This window comes from Bacillus rossius, chromosome 17 (assembly GCF_032445375.1).
Source record: "Bacillus rossius redtenbacheri isolate Brsri chromosome 17, Brsri_v3, whole genome shotgun sequence".
NCBI classification, from domain to species: Eukaryota; Metazoa; Arthropoda; class Insecta; order Phasmatodea; family Bacillidae; genus Bacillus; species Bacillus rossius.
In genome coordinates this window covers 5489068-5513932 of record NC_086344.1, presented here as the reverse complement: position 1 = coordinate 5513932, position 24865 = coordinate 5489068, and the positions used below count along the sequence as shown (strand labels likewise).

General features: G+C 41.5%; 1 protein-coding gene across 3 annotated transcripts in view; it reads left to right on the top strand.

The window, feature by feature from the left end:
- Positions 1–24865, top strand: part of LOC134540769 (mitogen-activated protein kinase kinase kinase 12) — a 271532-nt gene that overhangs the window by 129932 nt on the left and 116735 nt on the right. For 2 of the 3 annotated variants that reach the window (XM_063383682.1, XM_063383681.1), the window contains exon 1: positions 7660–7817. The exons of the other annotated variant lie outside the window; for it this stretch is intronic. In XM_063383682.1, coding sequence (XP_063239752.1) covers positions 7675–7817 — 143 coding nt within the window. In that variant the 5' untranslated portion in view covers positions 7660–7674. Of the gene's footprint in view, positions 1–7659; positions 7818–24865 lie in introns of those variants that run through there. 3 annotated transcript variants of the gene reach the window in all.

Genomic DNA, 24865 nt, shown 5'->3' with positions numbered 1-24865 from the left:
ATATCTTTATAATTGCTCAAATGAATAGGATCCACTACACATTCATTTGATGACAGTAGAAAGTAGGTTTTGGAGTTGAACACACTCTTTATGCCAACTGCCGTGTAACTGTATATTTTCACGTTTGTAAACATGTTTACTGAAACCAGTTCATCTGAAGTAGTTCGGCGTTCCGTGTAAATGAGCCCTTATTGACGACTTGAAATGAGAGGGAGCCAGGCAGTTCAAGTAACGGCAGCTTGAAGCGCTACTGTCAACTGCCTCCGTTTTATAACGATGCGTGTATAGCGATACGCGGTAAGGACGTGTTTGTGAAAACCTATTGCTATCCACGGCAAAGAAAACGAAAATGCAGGATTTATTTATTTTGGTGATTACAAATCTAATGAAATATTTGAAATACCTCAAGAATAATATGCATTAAACCAGGACACATAGTTTTGATCTACGTTTTGTGTGGAAGTGTTGCAGTGTTTGTGTTGATTATATGGAAGCTGTTGGTTGATTACTAAAAAGATACTTAACTGCAAAATAAATCGCCCGTAAATATTTCAGAAAACCCGTATGACTTTTACAATGAATTTATCCTTAAAACTAATATATATATATATATATATATATATATATATATTAAAGGACATATTTTTCAAGACGAAATCGATTGTAATGGCTTGAAGAACTCCCGTCCTACGTAGGTATTTGAATGTAATTTAAATTCGCCTATCTTGAATATAGGTATTTCATTTTCCTCTTACATAGTGTTCACTTCTGATAATCCAAAAAATGTTGCCTGCTCTAATTTTGATTACTGAGAATCGCATGTTACATACATTTTTTTTTTAACTCCCTTTCCATTGTGAAATTGCAGGCACTAGCATAACTTGAAAAGGTAACTGAGGCGATTCACAAAAAAAAGTGAAAGAGTATTTGGGGCATTCCTTTTTTTTTTTTTTTTTGAGTTTTCCCCTAAACAACTCCGTTTCGAAATTTCTACTCGATTCTGAAATACTTGATAGTGTGAAGGGCAATAAAGTCCAGGGAAATGATGAAGGAAAAACATTTAAAAAAAATCTCGAAAAAAATATAATAATTATAAACGTAACATTTAACTAAACCTTCCCCCCCCCCCCCCACTTATCTCTAATTTTACGGAAAAGCCGCTACCCTCCATAATTATCATTTCTAGGCCGCGCTGCAGCTGTCGGCTAGTTCAATTTTCATGATTGAGCTATTGTTAGGGGCCGGAAAAATTCGCGGTTTCGATGGCCTTCAGGATAGACTGCACACTTGGGCAAATAACGCAAGTTCATTAACTGCCGACCTGTAAGTCGTCTCAGCTGGTTTGTCTGTGATTCGATACATCTTTGGTTGAGGGTTTATAACTGGTTGAGATTCGCCCAGATGAACAGTAAGCCAATAGCAAAATCACATAAAAGGTATATGTATTTGAATTCGAGCCTATCGCCGAATGATCCGCGAATTTTTCCGGTCTCTAGCTATTGTGCGTCCAATAACCATCCAACTTTGTTGTCAAATATAGTTGGAGACACATGTTTGACAGTGTGATTGGGCCTTTAGTGGTGGACCTTAAGGGGGTGCAGGGCCGTATTTACGCGCAGGCTATCGAGGCTGTAGCCTATGGGCCCGCACCACAAATGGGGGCCCGCACCACACGACACGAAAAAAAAAATTATACTGCGATGTGGATCTTCTTATATTCTTAAAATACGCGTCGACATAGTGTCCAGTTGTTTTGTGTGGATTAATTGCGCCGAACTAAACTCTTCTGTGGAAAGCTGATATATGAGTTGTCAGCATTTAGAAATTTTCGATTATTTTCATTGGTTTTGGTGTCACTTAATTCCTTAACCTCTAAATACTGTTTGGTTAAATTGTCTAGTTTAATAATAAACTAATTTTTCAAAATAGAAAATTGATCAAAGATATGAGTTTTGTAGGTGAATTAAAATAAACTACCCACCCAGACCCAGGCAAGAGGCACCCACTGTTTCACTGAAAGGGATACTAAATATACCACCCCCCCCCCCCCCCTTAGAGAGGGCCCGCACCACAGACTCAGCCTAGGGGCCCACAGGCAGTAAATCCGCCCCTGAGAGGGTGCCCCCCATTTCAGGTCATGAATTTATATTTATATTAATCACTGATCAACTTATAGACCTTTTTCAATTGTTTAACTTTCACGAAATGAAAAATATATACAGCGCATACTTTTTGGATAATTAGCTGCCAAAATTACATTTTTAACGTTTTTTGGTTGTACAAATAAGGATAATTTAATTTATTGCAGAATATAAACTTTTTACGTTTAACTGCAATGGCACTAGCTATTTCAAGAAATGGTTTGAATTTTTTTCAGAAAATATTAATTAATTTTACCTGGCATTTCAAAGTTCTCAAATTTGTTACGATTTTGACAGCCAAGAAACATGAGATGAGTTTATGTGATATAAATGCAAACCATACCATGAAGTAGTCAGTGGCATTGCAGTTAAAAGGTTTCAGTTCTGCACTAAATTAAATTCTCCTTATTTGTACAACCCAAAAACGTTAAAAACGTAACTTTGGAAGCTAATTGTGCAAAAAGTACGTATATATATGTATATATGTATATGTATATATATATGTATATGTATATATTTTTCATTTCGTGAAAGTTAAACAATTGAAAGAGTCTAAAAGTTGATCAGTGATTTGTAGAGCCATGCATATTTCGCGAAAAGATTCCGACACCAGCTGAAAGTCAAAACACTGTAGCATCGTCTGTATTTCGTGATTGGGGGAGTTTCATTCAGGTACATGTCGATTCTTAACTACACCAATCACAGTAATTCGTCGCGGAAGCAAACGCGTCCTGAGTGGCTCAGCCAAATCAAGGCAACTACTTCTCTCGCAGACGGCCGCCAATCACAAGGAAGAAACCTCTGGTGCGCGTACACCTTGTTGCAGTCTAATAGGCGTTCAGCTAAATTCGCGAAAAATGCCTGCCCCTAGTGATTAATATAAATATGAAATCATGACCTGACATGGGAGACACCCACTTGAAGGCCCGGCGCGAGCTAACTCGTGAGGCAGACATTCGCGGGCCGCCTCCAACTCCAGCATAACAAACACTTGGTGAGTACGAAGTCACGGCTTCTGCGGTCTGCGACCTCGGGCGTCGGAGGGCGTTCCTATTGGTCGCGTCCCGCTGGTGGGCGGCCGCCTGAAAGGTTCTCGTTGAGTGGCCGATAAGTGGTGTTTACTGTTCGGTTCGAGACCCGCGTAGCGGGGAAAAACCCCCCGCCGTCGAAGGTCGAGGTCGCGCGGGGCACACACACCACTTCGTTCCGAACTTGTCGAGCAACAGGTGCTGTGTTACATTCGCTTCCGTACTGTACTTTTACAAAACATTCCTTTGGACACCAGTTGCTATTTCGAACTTGTCGAGCAACAGGTGCTGTGTTACATTCGCTTCCGTACTGTACTTTTACAAAACATTCCTTTGGACACCAGTTGCTATTTCGAACTTGTCGAGCAACAGGTGCTGTGTTACATTCGCTTCCGAACTGTACTTTTACAAAAGATTCCTTTGGACACCAGTTGCTATTTTTTTTCCGGATCTCGTCCCGTTGTAGCAGCACGGAGTGTAGTACCCCGGCCTGGGGGTTTATTCTAAGTTTCCAGCGTTTTCTATCGGAACATTTCGATATCGATTCCGACATATAGCTCTTTGGCCGATCGGCAACACACGGTTCCGAACGATCGTAATCGAAAGGTACTGAAATTGCTATTCTAAACGCGGTATCGTTACGAGGCCTAACTATCTCGGCAAAGTTCGGGTTACGATTCCCCCCTCTACAATTTTTCTGGCAACGAAGATGAGATTTGAAAACTGAAACATAACAACAAAAAACACTTCATATTTCTAACAAATTTATAAATAAAAACACAGAGTTTATAAGACAATATACTTTCCAGATGTTTCAATGTTGATAAAAGTATTTATAAAAATCTTAAGTAATTTTAAAAGCGCTCGAGCAAGCGAAAACATGTTTATTTCTTAAATTATTTTTACGGAATATTTGGTGTGAAATGTTTAGAGTTGTTTGCACGTGGTCGGTCATTGTATTATTGAAATAATGGCTGCTCGGGGATCTCGTGTGAGTGAGAGGCAAATTAAAATGTTGGTTTATTTTATGGAGGAGCACCCCGAATTCTTGCGGAGAAAATTTTCATCGAATTTCACGACTGCAACAATATACACACGCTGAGTTATTGTTGAAACTATTGATATCTGAAACAGGCGAATAAATTATGAATATGAATTTTGGAAGTTGGGTTATTTTCAATTTACTTGTATAAAATCTTCGTTATAATATTGTTATTATAGAAAGACGTCTTTACATTCCCACTTAGTTATTATGTATCTGGAGCACTACTTACATTACGTAATTATTGTAACTTAAAGCGGTAACCATGGTAAGGACTCATCCGAAAGAAGGCAAAAATAAAAATAAAAAGGAATGCATTTCTTTTACTTATATACGTCATATCAAATCATTCTATAAAACGGCATTGTGATATGTATATGGTTAGAAGTAGCTTCCATATGAAGAAATACTTTCGTGACTTTGGGGCGTATTCAAGTAGTTGGCCTAACAGTGACTAGATGGCAGGGATTGCGATAGTGCGAGGCAGTAGCGCGCAGCGGCCGGTAGGACTACTGCAACACTTTATCGGAATTAAGTTTCGCGTCCATTACCGTTTCCTGAGTGGTAACAGTAATTACTGAAGATATTTGTACATGTATTATGGATCAATATTTTATACATAAAAAATGTACAAATATCTTCAGTAATTACTGTTACCATTGGGAAACGGTAATGGACGCGAAACTTAATTCCGATTAAGTGTTGTAGTAGTCCTATTCGCCGCAGCGCGCGCTACTGCCTCGCACACCCGCAAGCCCTGCTGCCCTCTCGTGACTGTTAGGTCAACTTCTTGAATAGGACCCCAAAAACATACATATTCAATGCTACTGGGAAAAAATTTCCTTTTACAAAATATTAAACACAATTGACTCCTACGTAAAATATCGTAAATATAGATCAAGCCCCAAAATGTACTATTTTCGACCATGTATAACTATTTGTGTACACATAAATCGTGCATCCGCCATGATTTCAACTGGCTGCTAATTCCCGATCGGCAAAGGCTTTTCGACAGCAATTGTATACTCGAAACATACCGATCGCTAGCTTCCGAGAATCGAAAGGTTCCGAGTTGATGAAAGTAACTTAGAATACCATATTGTAGAAAGCTTCCGATAATCGTGGAATCACGATCGTGAACTCTTTTCCGAGAAACTTAGAATAAACCCCTGGTTGAGTGCACACACTGCACTGTAGTACTCCGTCCACGGAGGCAGTCGTGACTAGTAGCACATCACGGCCCCTGCTCACACACGACCATTTCTCCTTCATTCAAGGTCGCGTCCAGGGGTGGCCTTGGTCACTGGAGAGGTGTTGTTTTCATCAGCAGACACACACAGGGATTTAGCCTGTGTTTCGCGCTGGGTTTTCCGGGAAATGTTGTCTTCTGGGCTGGCGACGGTAAGGGGGGGGGGGTCCTTACTCTCTGGAGTGGTGTGGTTTTCATCCACAAACACTACCGGTAAGGAGTTTATCTTGTGTTTTGCGCTGGGTTTTCCGGGAAATGTTGTGTCTTCTTGGGCTGACGTTTGGCCAAGGCTTTGAATATATATACTGTATAGAAGTCGCCAGCCCAGGTTAAAATATCTGATACGGTTTTGAGGTAGTTGGTTAATTCACCGCCGCAATCGCCACCATCGCTAGGGCATCGACTTGTGGTGGTCCCTAGCGGACAAGTGTCGAACTCTTCAAACACCCCTTCCCCCTCCCGTTTAACGACCTTGGGCTGCAGTGAATGATGGGTGGGGGGTGCGGGGAATGACAGCGGGCGACAGTGCTGCACCCTAACGTGTAAATAACAACTAAGACGATACAGGGCGTTACGGCAGCGCACTGCAGCGGTGAAGTTCCCAAGCTGCTCATCATGCGCTTCTGAAAAACGTAGAGTAAATCCTATCCACTCGCGACTTCTATACAGTATATATATTCAAAGGCCAAGGGGAGGTGGAGGTACTCCTGCAGCCTGCAGGCTGGACTTGTGTCTGCATGGCCTGGCGCCGGACGATGGCTGGGTCATCCAGCGGAGGTCGAGGCCTGTCTCGCTCCTGTGCTCTCTCGGCTGCTGCCGTTTCTCGCTCGTCGCCGGGCAGCGGGATCTCATCCACGGCTGGCCGGTCGTCCGTGGTCTCGAGTGGAGTGAAACGGGTCGTTACCATAACGCCGAAATACCATAACGCCGAATGTCAAAATTGATCACAACGCCGACAGCTAGAAAACTTCTGTGTACCATAACCCCAAAAATAACACAATAATAAATTTGTGTGTTTCTTAAATGTACCTTAACGCTGAAATACTACAATCAAACCTAACCTTACCTAACCTAACCCAGCTTAATATAACCTAGCCTAGCTTTTCCTAGCTTACCCTAACCTAACCTAGCCTAGCCTAACCTAGTCTAACCTAACCTAGTCTAACCTAGTCTAACCTAACCTAACCTTTGTGGCAGTCCTGCAATGGCATTTTTCGGCGTTGTGGTAATTCGGCGTTGTGGTAATTCGGCGTTGTGGTACACAGCAGTTTTATAGCTGTCGGCGTTGTGGTTATTTTGGCAATTCGGCGTTGTATTTCGGCGTTGTGGTGCGTCCCCGAGTGAAACACCACACCGGGACACCCTACAGCACACAGTACAGCCACTGACCGCGCGCCCGGGTCAGAGTTTAGCCGTGGTTTGTGTCTGGGCCTGGAGGCGTTCTCGCCTCTGCTGTTTTTCTCTCGGGCTTACACTCGCTTGTAAGTAACGGTAATACTTATCCGTGACCTCAGCGGAGCTCCTGTTGACACGTCCGTCGAAGCGAAAAATTCCGCGAGGGGGTGAAAAGCCATAACCGCAAACCCGAACAGTTCCGAAGTTTACCGAACTTAAAGGTTAGGTTCCAGATTAGATTCCGCTAGTGTAATAAATAAAAAAGTTCTTTATTCTTGTTGGTGGAGGGTAAATTTGGTTAGGTTATCGCAGTTATGTCAATGTCAGAGACCCGAAAAATTCGCGGGTTCAATGACCTCCAGGATAGACTCCAATATCCTCTACACACTCGGGCAAATGCCGACTGTTCATTGGCTGCTGACTTGTGTTTCGTCTCGACTGAGTGTCTGTGATTCGACACTTCTATGAGTGAGGGTCTCTAATTGGCCCTTACTCCTCTAGATTAAACAGCGAACCAATGGCAGAAGCAGCACTAAGGTATAATTATTTGAATTTTAGCATAACATGAAATGAATTCGCGAATTTTTCAGGTCTCTGAATTAATAACCTTGGACTTTGTTTCGGTAGAGTGAACTCGGGTGTGGTTATGGCTTCTGGCTCGCGAGAGGCGGGTGTTGCGTCACGTGGCAGTTGTGGAGGATTAGCGCTGGTGGGGCGGGGGGGAAGGAAGGGAGAGTGTTAGGGAGGGGGAGGGGGGAAGGACGTCACACGCGCGCAGGTGAGCGACGCGCGGGGCGCAGTTGCTGTCGGCGCCCGTCCATGGGGCTCGCGTGCTGCCGCCTGGTGGCCGTGGAGGCGGGCCCGCCGCCGGGGGCAGGCCGCCCCCGCTGCTGCTGGCGGCTCGCCCGCGTCGTCGTGTGGCTGCGGCGGGCGTCCTCCGCCACTAGGTCCTGCAGGCCGAGGTACGTGACACTCGCGTGCGAGGTGAACAGCCTCAGCTATCGGTACAAGGCATCTTGAAGGAGGCACTATATAATAATTAGAGACCCGGAAAATTCGCGGGTCCAATGACCTCCAGGATAGACTCCAATATCCTCTATACACTCGGGCAAATGCCAACTGTTCATTGGCTGCTGACTTGTGAGTCGTCTCGACTGGGTGGCCTGTGATTCGACACTTCTATGAGTGAGGGTCTCTAATTGGCCCTCAGTCCTCCAGATTAACAGTGAACCAATGGCAGAAGCACCACTAAGGTATGATTATTTGAATTTTAGCATAACACGAAATGAATCCGCGAATTTTCCGGGTCTCTAATACCTAATAATTAGTAGAGACCGGAAAAATTCGTGGTTTCATTTCGCGATAGGCTAGAATACAAATGTGCTTAACTTTTTGCTGCTTCAGTGATTGGACCACAGGCTGTCTGGAGGGATCAAAGCCATTGAATAATCCTCAACGAAAGAAGTATCGAATCAAAAGTATTCTAGTTAATAGTTGTCACGAGTCAGTGGCCAATGAGCAGATGTAATTTGTCCGAGTGCATAGAGGATCTTGGAGTCTATCCTGTAGGTCATTTAATTCGCGAATATTTCCTGTCGCTAGCTATCGGTAGAGACAGGAAAAATTCGCGGGTTCGATGACCTCCAATATAGACTCCAATATCCACTACACATGCATGCCCCTACGCATTAGCTTTTCAGTAGAGAAGGACTGCTTACAGCCTTGGTGACTTGATTAAGGCAAACGAATGAACTCTCCAGTTATGAATGTGCCCACGCTAGTGACGAATGTTAATTTTTAGTCATTCGCAAATGCGAATGCGAATATTCAGTTTTCAAATCCTGGGTTGGTACGAATGACTGTCGGTGCGACTGCAGTTCGCCCTAGCATCGCCAACCGGTACTACAGTTGAAGCCAACACGTATTTATCAACGTTTGGATCTTATCTTTGAAAGATTTGTGCAATCGGAGTGCATGACTTGATGTAAGCTTTTGGACATACACCATTGCTAGAGACCTGCAAAATTCGCGTTTTCGATGGCCTTCAGTATAGACTGCACATACCCCTGTACACTAGGGCAAATAACGCAAGTTCATTGGCTGCCGACTTGTATTTCGTCTCAGCTGGTTTGTCTGTGATTCGATCCTTCTTTGGTTGAGGGTTTATAACTGGTTGAGATTCGTCCAGATGAACAGTAAGCCAATAGCAAAATTATATAATATGTATCTAATATGTATATGTGTTTGATTTCTAGCCTATCACCGAATGAATCCGCGAATTTTGCAGGTCTCTAACCATTGCTAAGCACATGTATGTCTGTAGAAGAAAACTACAAAAAACCATGGGAATCGCCGAACTGATCCGAAATTAAACGATCGTTTGTTTGTTTATCGACGGATCGAAAACAGGAACAAGTGAATTTTGAGGTTAGATTGTGATTAGTGATTTTTTTTAAGATAAGTAAATCAAATTGTAAGATTGTAGTGAAATATGGAGTTATTTTACACTTTCCGACGCTGAACGAGCTAGATGTAAGCTGTGTAACAATGAATATTCGCGAACAGGAAGAACTGCTACGGCCATGAAAAATCATTTCAAGTCTAGTATAGCGTTTTGTGATTTTGAAAAATGCTAAAAAGGATAACCGGATATAGTTAGAACAACACTTGCTTTGGCATCGTCTTCCCTCTAAAGTACTAAGTCTGACATTAAACAGAAGATGTTGCTTCAGGAATGTATCGTAGAAATGAAAAAGTGGGATATTAAATCTGTAGTCTTTGACAGTCGATAATTCAATAGGAGGAATGACGGCATTTTTTTTTTGGTTCTATTATATATTATTTTCATTTAATTTTTTTTTCTGATATTCATATTTGCAAAATATTTGCATGAATTTTTCGAATGCGAAATGCCAAGAAATAGGTATGCTAATGAGAATATTCGTTACATAACTAGTCCACACACTACGTAACACCCAGGAAGCTAGTGCCTGCGAACGGGGAAATTTCCAAACATTTCGGCAGTCCTAATCTACTTATTGTCTGTTCACTCTAATCTCGGATTACGTATCTCTTCCTGGCTGTTCACGTGCTGGCGAGTCGATTTTTTGTGGGGACACAGACTTCACCTCGTCATAGGTATGCCTAGATCCTGGCTACCGTAAATTATGAGTAGAGATAGATCTGTAGGCTGGATGAACTCAACGCACATGTTAGTAAACAAGTTCAGACAAAAACAAAAGTGAGTCTTTCAGAACTCGCACAGATATGTGTAAAATCTAGCTTCGGTAACCAGAAAATTCACGTGTTCTCATGTTGCAAGTACACTTATATTACTAAACTCGAACGTCAAATTAAATGTAGAATTATATAAAACTAGCAGAACCCGACAGACATTGTCCTGTCTGTGTATATTTATTGACGTGACAACGTCTAATAAATAGATGAACGCCGGCTGCACGCACGAAAGTGTCCCGTAACGCACATTGTCTCGTTACGCTGTGTCCCGTTACGCTCATTGTACGCTTGCGCCGCATCTATCTCTCTTCCACTCGATTGGAACAACCATCGATTTGACTTTTTCGAGGCACATTAAACTTGAAACACACCCATTCGTTTCCTACTTTTCCTATCATCGTCATATCTTTAACAGAATAACACAGTTTGGGAGAAGTTAAATAGCAAACATGTATAAAAGTTATAGTTAAAAGAATCTCTTCGTTAAAGTAATAAACATATTTGAATTAATGAGTGCAAATAAAAGTAAATTTATGAATTAAATTATAGATTTCATTTCACTCCTTCTTTGTATCCATACAAAATAGTGATAATTCAATAAAAATGATTGAATTTTATTCATAAAAGTATGCAATCATTTCATCAATGTTTTGTTATGACGTTGTCACGTTAAACTATCGTCCGTAAACAGACAACCAATTTTTTTTAATTTCAAATATTTGCTGGTACTGAATGTTTATTGACAGATAAGCTGGCGCAGGCATTTTTCGCGAATAAGCTGAACTCCTACTAGACTGCAATAAGGTATACGCGCACCAGTGGTTTCTTGCTTGTGATTGGCGGCCGTCTGCGAGAGAAGTAGTTGCCTTGTTTGGCAGAGCCGCTCAGGACGCATTTGCTTCCGCAATGAATTACTGTGATTGGTGTTTTAACAATCGTCATGGACATGGAAGAAACTCACCCAATCACGAAACACAGACGATGCTACAGTGTTTAACTTTCAGCTGGTCTCGGAATCTTTTCCAAAATATTCATTGCCCTACAGATAATATGTCCAAATATAGTTTAGTTGCGTGTGATACAAATGTCATTTGCATGCAATGAAATGACTAATAGTTATTCATTTAGCACTTACTTTTTATATTTTCTTACCAATTGTTAATCAAAATAACAATCAGTATTGGTTATTATTTGTTGCTGTGTGTTCCTTGAGTTATGCGGCTCACTCCTGCATTGAGCTGTCTTCCAGTCTGACATCACGGTGGCCATCTTGGATGATGTTGACCTTTGACCTTGATTTGACTATTTGAATAGCCATTCATCGAACATTTTCTTTTCGTCCATTAATTCCCAGGGTTATGGAGGCCGGAAGGTGCGGGTTTGAGTCCTAAAGTCGTTCGCAAAGATTTACTTGAGGACGAATCCGTTTTGGCTCTGGAAACCTTGCAAGTTGCAGTACGTCTTGACGCTAGGAATTGTCGGCCGTAACTAGATTAATCTCGCAAAATGCACTAGTATTTATGTCAGAATTCTCACAAGCTTGTCTCGACAGTTGTACGATGCAAACCGATCGTGTAGTATCAGACAAAAAGCATACGTGTTTGGTGGAATATTTACGCTCGTCGATATCTTGATCACACAGTCGATGATATTTGAATTTATTCGATCGTCCTGTTTGGAAACGTCAAACACCATTAACGGAGCCTTGTTGTTGAAACTGTCAGTATCGGTGACTGTCTCCGTCCATAGTAAAGTATGCTTGCTGAAACTTAGCATACATTTGATATGCGAGAAGAAATCTTCCGTTTTCAAAGTCCCTATTCATATCAGCATACGGGTAGCTTTCGCTGCATAAAAATACTTTTACTGTACGTATTTGACAGTTATCGAATACAGAGCTGCTCACTCCTGCAATGAGCTGTCTTCCGATATGAAGCCCGACGGTGATGTATCTTGGTTTTTCCATGGCGAAGCTGTACTTTACTCTCCATTTAATATTATTACTTTGAGGCAAGTCAGGATTTGATTTCCAGGCTCCAGGATCGGAATGGTATGTCAATGTTCTTGCCATTTTCTACGTTCTTCAGCATCTTGATACGTTCGGCCTTGCTGACTTCGACGTGACGCAGCATCCATTCAATAGACTGTAGTGTTAGCGAGACGTCCTGTGGGTTTTCTGCAGCAGCGACAACTGCACTAATGTGCGTGTTGGCTAGAAGCAGTACGAGCTCTAATGTCGAATTAATGATTATATTCTTGTAGTCTTCAGCGAATCCAAGAAGCATGGAGAGAGGAACACAAACTTCTAATTTTCCTATGGCATAAAAAGGTAGCTTGTGTTCTTCCTCGAGGCTCCAGCTTGCCACCTTTGCAGCAGACAGATAATCGGCTTCAGCGAAAGGTAATTTATAGCGGATGTTATGCCTACATCTCTCGTCTGGTCTACCTCGACGCCATTGAGTTCATATGTTATGCGCTCAATTAGGTGAAGAATACCATTACTTTATATTGACATCGTTGTCGGATGCGCGCCATCTACCTTTGTCAGAGTACCTCTTATACGTAGAAACGACTGCGAAGGTAAAGTATACGTATCTTGATGCTGTACAGCGATGGGTATTTCGGAAGGTAGCGCGTACGGCCCGAGCAGGAAAGGCTGGTACTCATGCAGTACCATTTTCGTAATGCTGTCATCAATAATGACCCGGTCTTCCACGTTGAGGATTACGTATTCCATATTTATTCGGTAATTGTCCAATACTGAGGAGAAACTTAATGCAATCAGGTAATGCACCGACATCTGGTAGATAACTGATATTTTGCACGCCAATGTGATTTCTTTTATAACTGTCGGGGTCACAAACATTATGCCCATCGCTTCAAGTGCAGACATGATATAATTCCTTCGTCTTGAAAATTCACCAATCGTCCTCGCTGGTCAACGATTCTGACGACGACTTCATGTGCGCACTTCACGACGACTGGAACGTAAATGATACTTTGCGTTACTTCGACCAATTTACATCTACGCAGGACCTGGATATAAAACTCGTGTAGCATGTTTTTAGTCTCCTGTTGAGATATGTTCCACTTACCAAGTTGCAGTTAATTCGAATGACATCCACAGGAAATATGTTTACTGCTCGAGTAGATTTGTATGTTTTTACTGCATCATAAATCTTTGGTTCGAATCCGAGCATCGTGCCTATGGTCCGAGGTTTCGTAAAGTCGACATTTTCACTGCATGTTTGAATGTTTTTTTTTTGAGTGTATGGGTTTCCACGCAGTTGAAAGTTTACATCCTGCGGTAACCTCTCCTTGATGTAATTTGCAATACAGTCAATTTCTTAGTATCCAACAGGTCACTGTATTTATTGAGCGGTCCCATTACTTTTCAGGAAGCGGATCTTTCGGTTATCTTCGTCGACATTCGTTATGGCATTGTAGGTTTGAAAATCTGCGAGTTCAATACACCATTCACCTTCCAAATCCAGGGGCGGGAAATGGGCCTCCCGCAGCTCCGAATTATCACCTGACAACGTTAGTGTTATCCACATGACTGACTTATTTTCATGACTGCTCAATTATTTTATTAGAAAAAATTTTAAAAAATTTTTTAGTTATAAATCGAAGACACAAGTGTCTCCAGTTTTTTATTTGGCTAGGCGACTGTTCGGTCTCGTAACTGTAGCATAGTGTTGCCCCACGCAGGTACCATCTAAGTTATGGCGAAGGTCTTAAATCATCGAAACTGTCGAAGTACTCAGCCTTTTTCCCAGACTTGATGCCCTGTTGATGCATCTAAATTAATAATGACTAGGGACAGGAAACATTCGCGAATTAAATGACCTACAGGATAGACTCCAAGATCCTCTATGCACTCGGACAAATTACATCTGCTCATTGGCCACTGACTCGTGACAACTATTAACTAGAATACTTTTGATTCGATACTTCTTTCGTTGAGGATTATTCATTGGTGGGGACACCTGTATTTAGCGATTTCATTTCATGTCAAGGTATTTCACAAAACACTGTAGCTTTTTCTAACAGTCATGGCAAATAGTAAGGGTGCAGCAGTTCGGTGACCACATTCTCATTGGCCCCCTCAAGAGTGGGGCGACACCTCTCACCGACCTCAGCCAATAACCACACGAGAAAAGCTACAGTATTTTGTGAATTATCTTGACACGAAATGTATTCGTGAAATACAGGTGTCCCTATTCATTGGCTCTGATCCCTCCAGACAGCCTGTGGTCCAATCACTAAGGCAGCAAATAGTTAAGCACATATGGATTCTAGCCTATCGCGAAATAAAACCGCGATTTTTTCCGGTCCCTAATAATGCCACACTCGCGAGTCTTTGGCTTGCTGGGTGAATTGCCTCGCATAAACATGCCTCGGAAATAACGAATTTTCAGATTTTCGACCGTACTTGATTAAATCTGTATTGGTGAGCGTACATTTCCGCAGAGAACATAGGATATTTTTAAAATTCGTTTCTTTCTCATACCTTCCTGCTTATTTAGTTTTAACATGAAAAAACAGTTATTAAAAAAAATATATTAGTTGTCTGTAAAGTCGGTTTACTAACGATAGTTTAACGCGATAATGTCATAACAAAACATTCATGTAATGGTTGCATACTTTTATGAATAAAATTGAATAACTTTTAGAGACCGGAAAAATTCGCGGTTTCGATGGCCTTCAGGATAGACTGCACATTCCCCTGTACACTCGGGCAAATAACGCAAGTTCATTGGCTGCCGATTTGTGAGTCGTCTCGGCTGGTTCGTCTGTGATTCGATCCTTCTTTGGTTGAGGGTTTATAATTGGTTGAGATGCGTCCGGATGAACAGTAAGCCAATAGCAAAATCATCTAAGAGGTATATGTATTTGAATTCTAGCCTATCGCCGAATGAAACCGCGAATTTTTCCAGTCTCTAATAATTTTTATTGAATTATCACTATTTTGTATGGATACAAAGAAGGAGTGAAATGAAATCTGCATTTTAATTGATAAATTTACTTTTATTTGCACTCATAATTCAAATATATTTATTACTTTAACGAAGAGATTATTTTAACTATAACTTTTATACATGTTTGCTATTTAACTTCTTCCAATCTGTGTTATTCTGTTAAGGATAGGATGATGATAGGAAAAGTAGGAAACGAATGGGAGTGTTTCAAGTTTAATGTGCCTCGAAAAAGTCAAATCGATGGTTGTTCCAATCGAGTGGAAGAGAGATAGATGCGGTGCAAGCGTACAATAAGCGTAACGGGAAAATGTGCGTTACGGGACACTTTTTTGTGTCTGCAGCCGGCGTTCTTCGATTTATTAGACGTTGTCACTTCAAAATTCCTTGTCGAAAATTAGGTCCAAAGCCGGGGTTCAGTGCGGGACTGCGTGTTATTCGCGTCCAGATATGTAGTTGAAAACACAAATTTGCGTATATTCGTCACCCCAGGCATTATTTTTAATCGTTCTACGTTAAATCTCGCGTCAGAGTTTCGTGTTATAAGTGGGGACACCTGTATTTCGCGATTTCATTTCATGTCAAGGTATTTCACAAAACACTGTAGCTTTTTCTAAGAGTCATGGCAAATAGTAAGGGTGCAGCACTTCGGTGACCACATTCTCATTGGCCCCGTCAAGAGTGGGGCGACACCTCTCACCGACCTCAGCCAATAACCACACGAGAAAAGCTACAGTATTTTGTGAATTATCTTGCAGACCTGCCAACTCTCACGATTTTGGTGTGAGGCTTACGATTTTAAGGTCCATCTCACGCCCTCACGCCAAAATAGTGTTTCCTCACGATTTTTCGGGGCCCCAAGATTTTGTTTGTAAAAGTTACAAAACAAGTTTAACGAAAGCTTACAGTAACGAGTTTCCATTAATACTCGAGTCGTAAAGGAAGCAATTTTGCGTTTTGTAGCGTGTGCTGTGCTTATTTTTCTATCTCGCATTGTGGAAGAGGAGACATTGTGAAACATGTCGCTACAAAAAACACAACAAACACATGAAGTGTATTGTTTCCAATAAAAAAATAATTTGGCTGTGAACAGTGATAATAGTGTTACACGAGCAGAATGTTATTTTACATCTTTTTTAGTTGCGGCCCTGCATGATGACTACACGACAGCGCTAAATTATGTTCAACTAAATTAAATCTGCAACCTATAATTTGTTTAAATAAATTTTGAAGCAGAGACCATGTAACATATGTACATGTATGTCACTTAAATTTAAAGATTCTCATTTGTTGTTTTTTATATCTAATCTGTATTTATGGGCCTGAAAATTTTTATCGAGGACCTCATGATTTTTTAAATTTGAATGTTGGCAGGTATGATCTTGACACGAAATGTATTCGCGAAATACAGGTGTCCCTAGTCATAAGTGTATTTGCAACATGGGAACTCATTAATTTGATGTTCACATCTCTCTGGCGAGCACTGAAAGAGAATCGCTCACAGTTTTTCTTTTCTTTCCGGTCTCTTTGTCTCTCGCCGTGGCTTGGAGCTCGTTGTGCCCGCCCGGTAAGCGGACTTGTTTGCACGAGGCCTCGTGACTTGTGCGCCCACGCAACAGCTGTTTCCCCTTCCCCCCTTCTTGTAGTCTCACACGGCGCTCCACCTTGCGGGGAGCTGTGCTACTACAGACCCCGGAATAGAGACCTGAAAAATTCGCGGGTTCATTTCGTGTTATGCTAAAATTCAAATAGTTATACCTTAGTGCTGCTTCTGCCATTGGTTCACTGTTAATTTGGAGGACTACGGGGCTAATTAGAGACCGTCACTCATAGATAGAGACCGGAAAAATTCGCGGTTTCATTTCGCGATATGCTAGAATCCAAATGTGTTTAACCTTTTGCTGCTTCAGTAATTGGGCCACAGGTTGTCTGTCTGAAGGAATCAGAGCCAATGAATAATCCTCAACGAAAGAAGTATCGAACCAAAAGTATTCCACTTAATAGGTATCACGAGTCAGTAGCCAATGAGCAGATGTAATTTTTCCGAGTGCATAGAGGATCTCGGAGTCTATCCTGTAGGTCATTGAATTCGCGAATTTTTCCGGTCCCTACTCATAGAAGTGTCGAATCACAAGCCACCCAGTCGAGACGACTCACAAGTCAGCAGCCAATGAACAGTTGGCATTTGCCCGAGTCTGCAAAGGATTGTAGAGTCTATCCTGGAGGTCATCGAATCCGCGAATTTTTCCGGTCTCTACCCCGTAACACCCGCAGTTAGACTGCAATCATCTATACCTGATCGTTGCTTTGCTGCGCGCTGGTTAGCCACCAGTTAGCAGCAGGGAGTAGTGGTTAGCTTAGAGGCAGGCATTTTTCGCGAATAATTAGTCTGCAACAAGGATTACGCGCACCAGCGGTTTCTTCCTTGTGATTGGCGGCCGTCTGCGAGAGAAGTAGTTGCCTTGTTTGGCTGGGCCACTCAGGACGCATTTGCTTCCGCAACGAAATACTGTGATTGGTGTTTTAACAATCGTCATGTACAGTGAAAGAAACTCGCCCAGGCATGAAACACAATCGATGCGACAGTGTTTTAACTTTCAGCTAGCCTCGGTATCTTTGCGCGAAATATTCATGGCCCTAGAAATTCGTGTTTTCGTAAGCTAGAGTCGCAATGCCAGGACGAAACGACACCGCAGGCCCGACATGCTCACGAGCCAATGAAATACAAGGTCGCCTTGACACCAAAACGACGAAATACGCGCCCCGACGCGACAGTCCGAAAGAAGCTGATTATATTTTTAATTTCGTCGCGTCGTGCCGCACGGCGGAAAGCAAAACGGAAACCTCACAAAACTAAACTTCAAAAATATTTACCTACTCGGTAAATATTTATGCTGAAAAAAAGAAGCGTAATTACGTTCTACGTTTGGTTACACTTTCATATTTATAGCGTGACCAACTGTTTATTAAGTTTTTTTTTTTTTGCTTAGCTCAAGCGGAGTTATTTTCTGTCTTTATCTGTATAGCTGTAGCTCGCTTCCTTGTATCTAAAATAAACTTAATCTCACTTTGTGCAAGAGAAGACAAAATGTTATCTTTGTTATGCAATTTTGCTATCAAACAGAAATAAAAAAGATTCCTATATGGCTACACTGTTTTTGCACATTATACAACATGTACATAAAAGAATGCCCCAGATATAAATTTTAACAGTATCAACTGTAAGCGTTGTAGAGTTATGGTTCAAGGTCACAACTAAAGAGTTAAACAAACAGTTTTAAATAGTTGCATTTAAGTTTCTAGGAATTTGGGTTTCTTCAAAGGCAAAGAAGGTCTTTTGAGGCATTACGAAGTCCGAATGTTTTAATATTTACAAAAAAAAAAAGGAAATTTTTCCTCAAAAAGGGCATCTGGAAATATGGAATTTTTTTTAAGCATTTTCAGGCATTTCGATTAATTTTAAGGAATTTTGAAGGTCAAGGTCATTTAAGATGTCGGCAGACACCTACGGCACCTCCTTACGAACCCTGTCTCAGAAGATTCTTTACATTACTACTACTCATGGGTAGCTAGACACGCCCATTTTTTATATTTTTTTTCCTAACCTAACTAATAACTAAGTGTATTTGGGAGGGGTCTGGGTAGGGAAGACTCTAAGTGCGTCTCAGGCCGAAGCCTATACGCTCTAAGCATGCAGGTTATGAACCATGCAGGAGAGGAAGCATGCATCATGTGCTAGGAGGGGATTGGCCAGCCATGGCAATGTTTTAGCCATGGTAACTCCCCTCACTGACTATTCTAGGTTAAAAACTAGATAAGATGGGCCCAGGTAAAACCTGCATAGACACAAGGAAAACCCTGGGTACTTACATGCGGGATGCAAAATTTCATGCATTAATTACATGCGGGTTGGCTACGGGAATAGAAGGATGGCTCAGGAAGAAGAGTTGGAAGAGTTACAGGGTAATAGGTAAATTTGTAGCCGAAGCTACGCGGATACGCACTCCAATGTACTCGGCACAAAGCTGATGGCACCATCGGCTTACCGTGTTGTGCGTCTGTGTCTGTCAGGTCAGTAAACCAGTAACAACGTTCGTGAACGAAGTGTTGGGCGGGGAGATACATCCTGAAGTTATGAAAACCAAAGTGAGATATCGAAGAAGGCAGTGTGTTACAACACCTGTAATCAATCATAAACCAAAAATACATTGATGCATTTTGAGAATGATAATGTAACCGTAAAGACAACTTGTTGTTGAGGTATGTTTTTGATCACAAAAATTCTTATTTTATTTTTGATGTGTAACATTTTAGCTCTCGGTATACGGCATTTGGTGGGAGTAATTTTGGAATGTAACGGAAGTTTCTTGGAACGGAAATGTGTAAACACGGTGCTGCCATCTGTGGCGTTTGGTGCGAACCAGAATTCACAAAGCTAAAGATAAACTTTGTAGTTTTTACTGTGTAATGAATTTTCGGCAAGAAATTCCTTGTACGGTACTTTTTTCAAGCCTTTCCCTTTTGTCGGAGCCATTTTATTATACAGTTTAGTATTTCGGTCTGCGAATCAAATTATTCAATAGTCGACGTGACTGCTCTGGCAGTGAATTCTAGCGGCGGGCACGGAAACTACGTGAGATTTGTGTCCAAAAATGTAGCTGAATACACAATTTGCATATCTATCACGCTAGGCATTATTTTAAAGAATTCTACGGTAAATTTCGTGTCCGAGTTTCGTATTATGTGTATATTTTAAACATGAGAACCCATGGATTCGCTCTTTACTGACATTAGATGTTACACATCTATGGCGTGTACTGAAAGACACGCTCAATTTTTTTTCCAAATGCTTTCCCGAAATAAATTTCTGTATCCGCCACTGATTAATAACAAAATTACAAAACTTTGATAGTCAAATCTCATGCAATCCGGACATAAATGTTAATAAGGTAGCAGTCAGTGAACAACATTTATCGACTTGATTCAAAACATTTTTATGGAATACACCATTGCTGGCTATCATTCTGTCATAGAGTAATAACCATAATAATTTACAAAAAAGAAGAATCCAAAAACACTCAGAAATACAAGCCATAATCAATATGTATGTACCCGATGTCGAGAACAGATTTAGGTTGCCGAAACGTCGTAATTGTCTTGTCTTAGAAGTCTTCTGTGTTCGTTTGTGCTGTCCATGACATCTAGGGCCATGCATATTTCGCGAAAAGATTTTCAGACTAGCTAAAAGTTAAAACAGTGTAACATCGTCTGTGTTTCGTGATTGGACGAGTTTCTTTCAGGTGCATGGCGATTGTTAAAACACCAATCACAGTCATTCATGCGGAAGCCAATGCGTCCTAAGTGGCTCAGCCAAACAAGGCAACTACTTTTCTCGCAGACGGCCGCCAATCACAAGGAAGAAACCGCTGGTGCGAGTATACCTTGTTGCAGTCTAGTAGACGTACAGCTTTATTCGCGAAAAATGCCTGCCCCTAATGATATCTGTTTGGTTTTATCGCTGGGTTTTGCCTGTGCGTGTCTGTGTTGTCGTGTAGTCCAGACCATCTGATTTTTTTTGTATCATCGCTGGGTTCGTCTGTTTGTCGCTGAATTGTCCAAGGTTATTGTTTTGTATTTTCTGTGTTGTTACAACTGTCTCGTTGTTGCCAGTTGCTGTGTTTCGTCCGTGCCGTGTTTTTTTTCTCTCCCGACTAATTCCTTTCACGGAATTCACCGTGATGTGTTTCTGTTAAGCGAAATCAAACATCGGCTGATTTTAGCTTGTATTTTTTTTTTCCTGTGAGTTTGTGTAGTCATATTTCTTGCCCAATCTTGTGTTTTCTCATGCAGTATGCGTATGTCCATGTATTTTTTTTTTAAAACTAATCTTCCTCTTTACAAGAATCATTCAAAGAACATATACAGAATGAGTCTAAATGCACAAGACAAACTTAGACAATAAGTTTATCTCATCACGACAAAATTATTGAAAACATTCCTCTATACGCACGTCTGGATTATGTTTAATAAAAATAAAAAAATAGGGAGGGGGGGTAATTAACACACCACAAAATAATGTGAAAAAAAAGGTCTTACCCCTAATTATATCAGAGAAATAATCTTGCTCTGGTTGTAGCACTTCGTTCAGTTAAACTCATTGTTCCATTTTAAATTCTTTCTCTAATATTTACAAAAAAAATGTTTAGCTCCAACTTAAATTTTATATACCATCCTTGGGAGGAACTTCAGAACACAAGTCGTATAGATAAGTGACCGAAAAAATTCGCGGTTTTTATTTCGCGACAGGTTAGAATGCAAAAAAAAACGTATTAACTTTTTTGCTGCTTCATTTGATTGGACCACAGGTTGTCTGAAGTGACTCTCAGCCAGCGAATAATCCTCAACGAAAGAAGTATAGAATCGAAAGCATTCCAGTTAACAGGTGTCACGAGTCAGTAGCCAATGAGCAGGTGTAATTTGTCCGAGTGCACAAAGGCCCATGAAGTCCATCCTGTAGGTCATTCAGATCGCAGCATTTTTCCGGTTCTCTGCGTACAGTCTTGTTCATTTTTAAGGGCATGCACATTTTCGCGAAAAAGATTACCGAGGGCTAGCTGAAAGTTAAAACACTTTAGCGTCGTCTGTGTTTCGAGATCGGGTTCAGATTCTTTACATGTACATGACGATTGATACATAGAGACCTGAAAAATTCGCGGGTTCATTTCGTGTTATGCTAAAATTCAAATAATTATACCTTAGTGCTGCTTCTGTCATTGATTGGTTCACTGTTAATCTGGAGGACTGAGGGCCAATAAGAGACCCTCACTCATAGAAGTGTCGAATAACAGGCCACCCAGTCGAAACGACTCACATGTCAGCAGCCAATGAACAGTTGGCATTTGCCCGAGTGTGTAGAGGATATTGGAGTCTATATTGGAGGTCATCGAACCCGCGAATTTTTCCGGTCTCTAGCAATTCGTAGTAAGAAACAGCTGGTACGGGTATACCTTATTGCAGTCTAATAGTCGTTCCTTTTTTTCCCCCCCGGAATTCGTGTTCGCCGCTGCGGGAGTATCTGGAGAACGGGCAGGTGCACGAGAACCAGCCGAAGCGTGCCGAGGAGGCCCGGCTGCGCTGATTGGCCAGCGGAGACGCCCCGGGCCAATTAGGGACGCCGTGTCCGGTCGGGCGTCACTTCCGCGAGACGCCGCCGCCTCGATCCGTCCCGCCATTTTGTTCCTCGGATCGGAGCGAGCCACGTTGCGCAACGACCAGCCGCCCGCCGCTCCTCAAGCAGCGGCGCGACGTTCATTTCAAACGAACGTCAGAAATTTTTATTTACTGTTGCCAGGGGCGGATAGAACCGTTAAACACTCCCCCACCCCAATCCCTACCTGTACAAACATCATTAGGGGCAGGCAAATTTCGCGAATAAAGCTGAACGCCATTTAGACTGCAACAAGGTATACGCGCGCACCAGCGGTTTCTTCCTCGTGATTGGCTGCCGTCTGCGAGAGAAGTAGTTGTCTTGTTTGGCTGGGCCACTCAGGACGTGTCTGGTTCCGCAATGTATGACTGTGATTGGAGTTTTAACAATCGTGATGTACCTGAAAGAAACTCACCCAGTCACGAAACACAGACGATGCCACAGTGTTTTAACTTTCAGCTGGTTTCGGAATCTTTTCGCCTAATATGCATGGCCCTAAACATCATTCGTTTGGATCATCACGACAAAACAAGTTCAAAACATGTAAACGACTTATGGTTAGGGGCAGGCATTTTTGACGTGAAAACTTCGTTAGCCGCGTTGAGCGATTTTTGGTAGGGGCAAAACTTATGGGTTCGCGTCATCGACATGCTAGTGACGTGTTGCGCCAGACTGGCGACGCGCACTTGCCTGTGTACATGTATACACTGATACATTGTATATACTCGACTGTATCATGTGCGTGTTGGACTCTCTTTTTTGAATGGGTAAAATCTTGTGAGTTCGCGTCACCGACATACTGTAGTAGCAGTAAGTGAAGTTAATTTGACCACGTGAGTACATGACCTAGGTCTGACATCACTGGTTAGTCATAGCTAGGCAATGAATTTTTACGTAATTTTTACATACCACTGACATCTGTTGTGACTAAAAAATGTTGTAAGGATAAATGATATCATGCTGACATTTTACTGATATAATACCAAAATCATTTTCTTACGTACATTTGACGTAGAAATGATGTCATATTACACATTTAAAAACAAAGTTTTAAGTTATCACTTCTGGTGGCAGTCCCCATGACTGTTTTTTTTCTCTCTCGAATAGAGACCTGAACAATTTGCGGGTTCATTTCGTGTTATGCTAAAATTCAAATAATTATACCTTAGTGCTGCTTCTGTCATTGGTTCACTGTTAATCTGGAGGACTGAGGGCCAATTAGAGACCCTCACTCATAGAAGTGTCGAATCACAGGCCACCCAGTCGAGACGACTCACAAGTCAGCAGCCAATGAACAGTTGGTATTTGCCCGAGTGTGTAGAGGATATTGGAGTCTATATTGGAGGTCATCGAACCCGCGAATTTTTCCGGTCTCTACGAATAAAGCTGAACGCCTGTTAGACTGCAACAAGGTATACGCGCGCCAGATGTTTCTTCCTTGTGATTGGCGGCCGTCTGCGAGAGAAGTAGTTGCCTTGTTTGGCCGAGCCACTCAGGACGCGTTGCTTCCGCGATGAATTACTGTGATTGTTTTTTTTTTTTTTTTTTAACAATCGTCATGTACCTACCTGAAAGAAACTTGCCCAATCACGAAACACAGACGATGCTACAGTGTTTCAACTTTCAGCTGGTGTCGGAATCGTTTCGTGAAATATGCATGGTCCTACTTATGGTCTAAAACTGGAAAAAAATCGCGGTTTCAATTAACTCCACTTCACACTCGGGCGAATGCCACCTGCTCATTGGCTACTGACTTGTCAGACCTGTCAACTGGGGTGATTCTGCTTCGATACATCTTTTGTTAAGGTTTTTCATTGGCTCAAAGCCCTTTATATAAACTGCGAGCCAATCTAACAATCAATATGAAGGTATGTACTTGTTTTTTGGATTCTAGCACAACGCGAAATGTATCCGCGAAATTTTTTCCAATCTGTAGTCTTACGTGATAACGTCTTTGAAGATGGAGCTGAACATTTTATTTCTAAATATTAGAGAAAGTGGTTAAGATGTAACACTGAGCATCTGAATTATGTTTCATTATATTATGTTTAACTGAATTTCTGTGGCGTGCTGCTACTAGACTTGGGAGTTCATCACTTTTTTTTTCCAGAACATGATCGAAACGTTCACTCTAATACTTTTGTCATATGTGCAACTAAATAATTGTTCAGTTCCAACTTCAGGAGCGTAATTATCCCAACCAGCCTTGAGATGTCATTTTATCAACTTATTCTTTCGTGACCAACCTGCAGCCAAGTTTATGTGTCGAATTCTGACTTTTTAATTTTTGTTTCTTTGTGTTTATTTTGTAGAACGTTTACAACATATAGAACACTAAATCACGATGAATTCTTAATGTTTGTACGACGTGTGCTCGGTTGTAGCTTTTTTGTATTTTTACAAAATATTCCTTTAAATAGTTTGTAATACTACAAAAAACATATTGTCACTTTGTACAACACATGGATATGGTTATTTTTACACATGTTAAATAGTTTTTCGAGATAATACTTGAGTATTTCTTTCGAAAATTGGCGCATATTTTCAAATTTTAGTTGATGTGTCATTCAAGCACAGATATGTATTT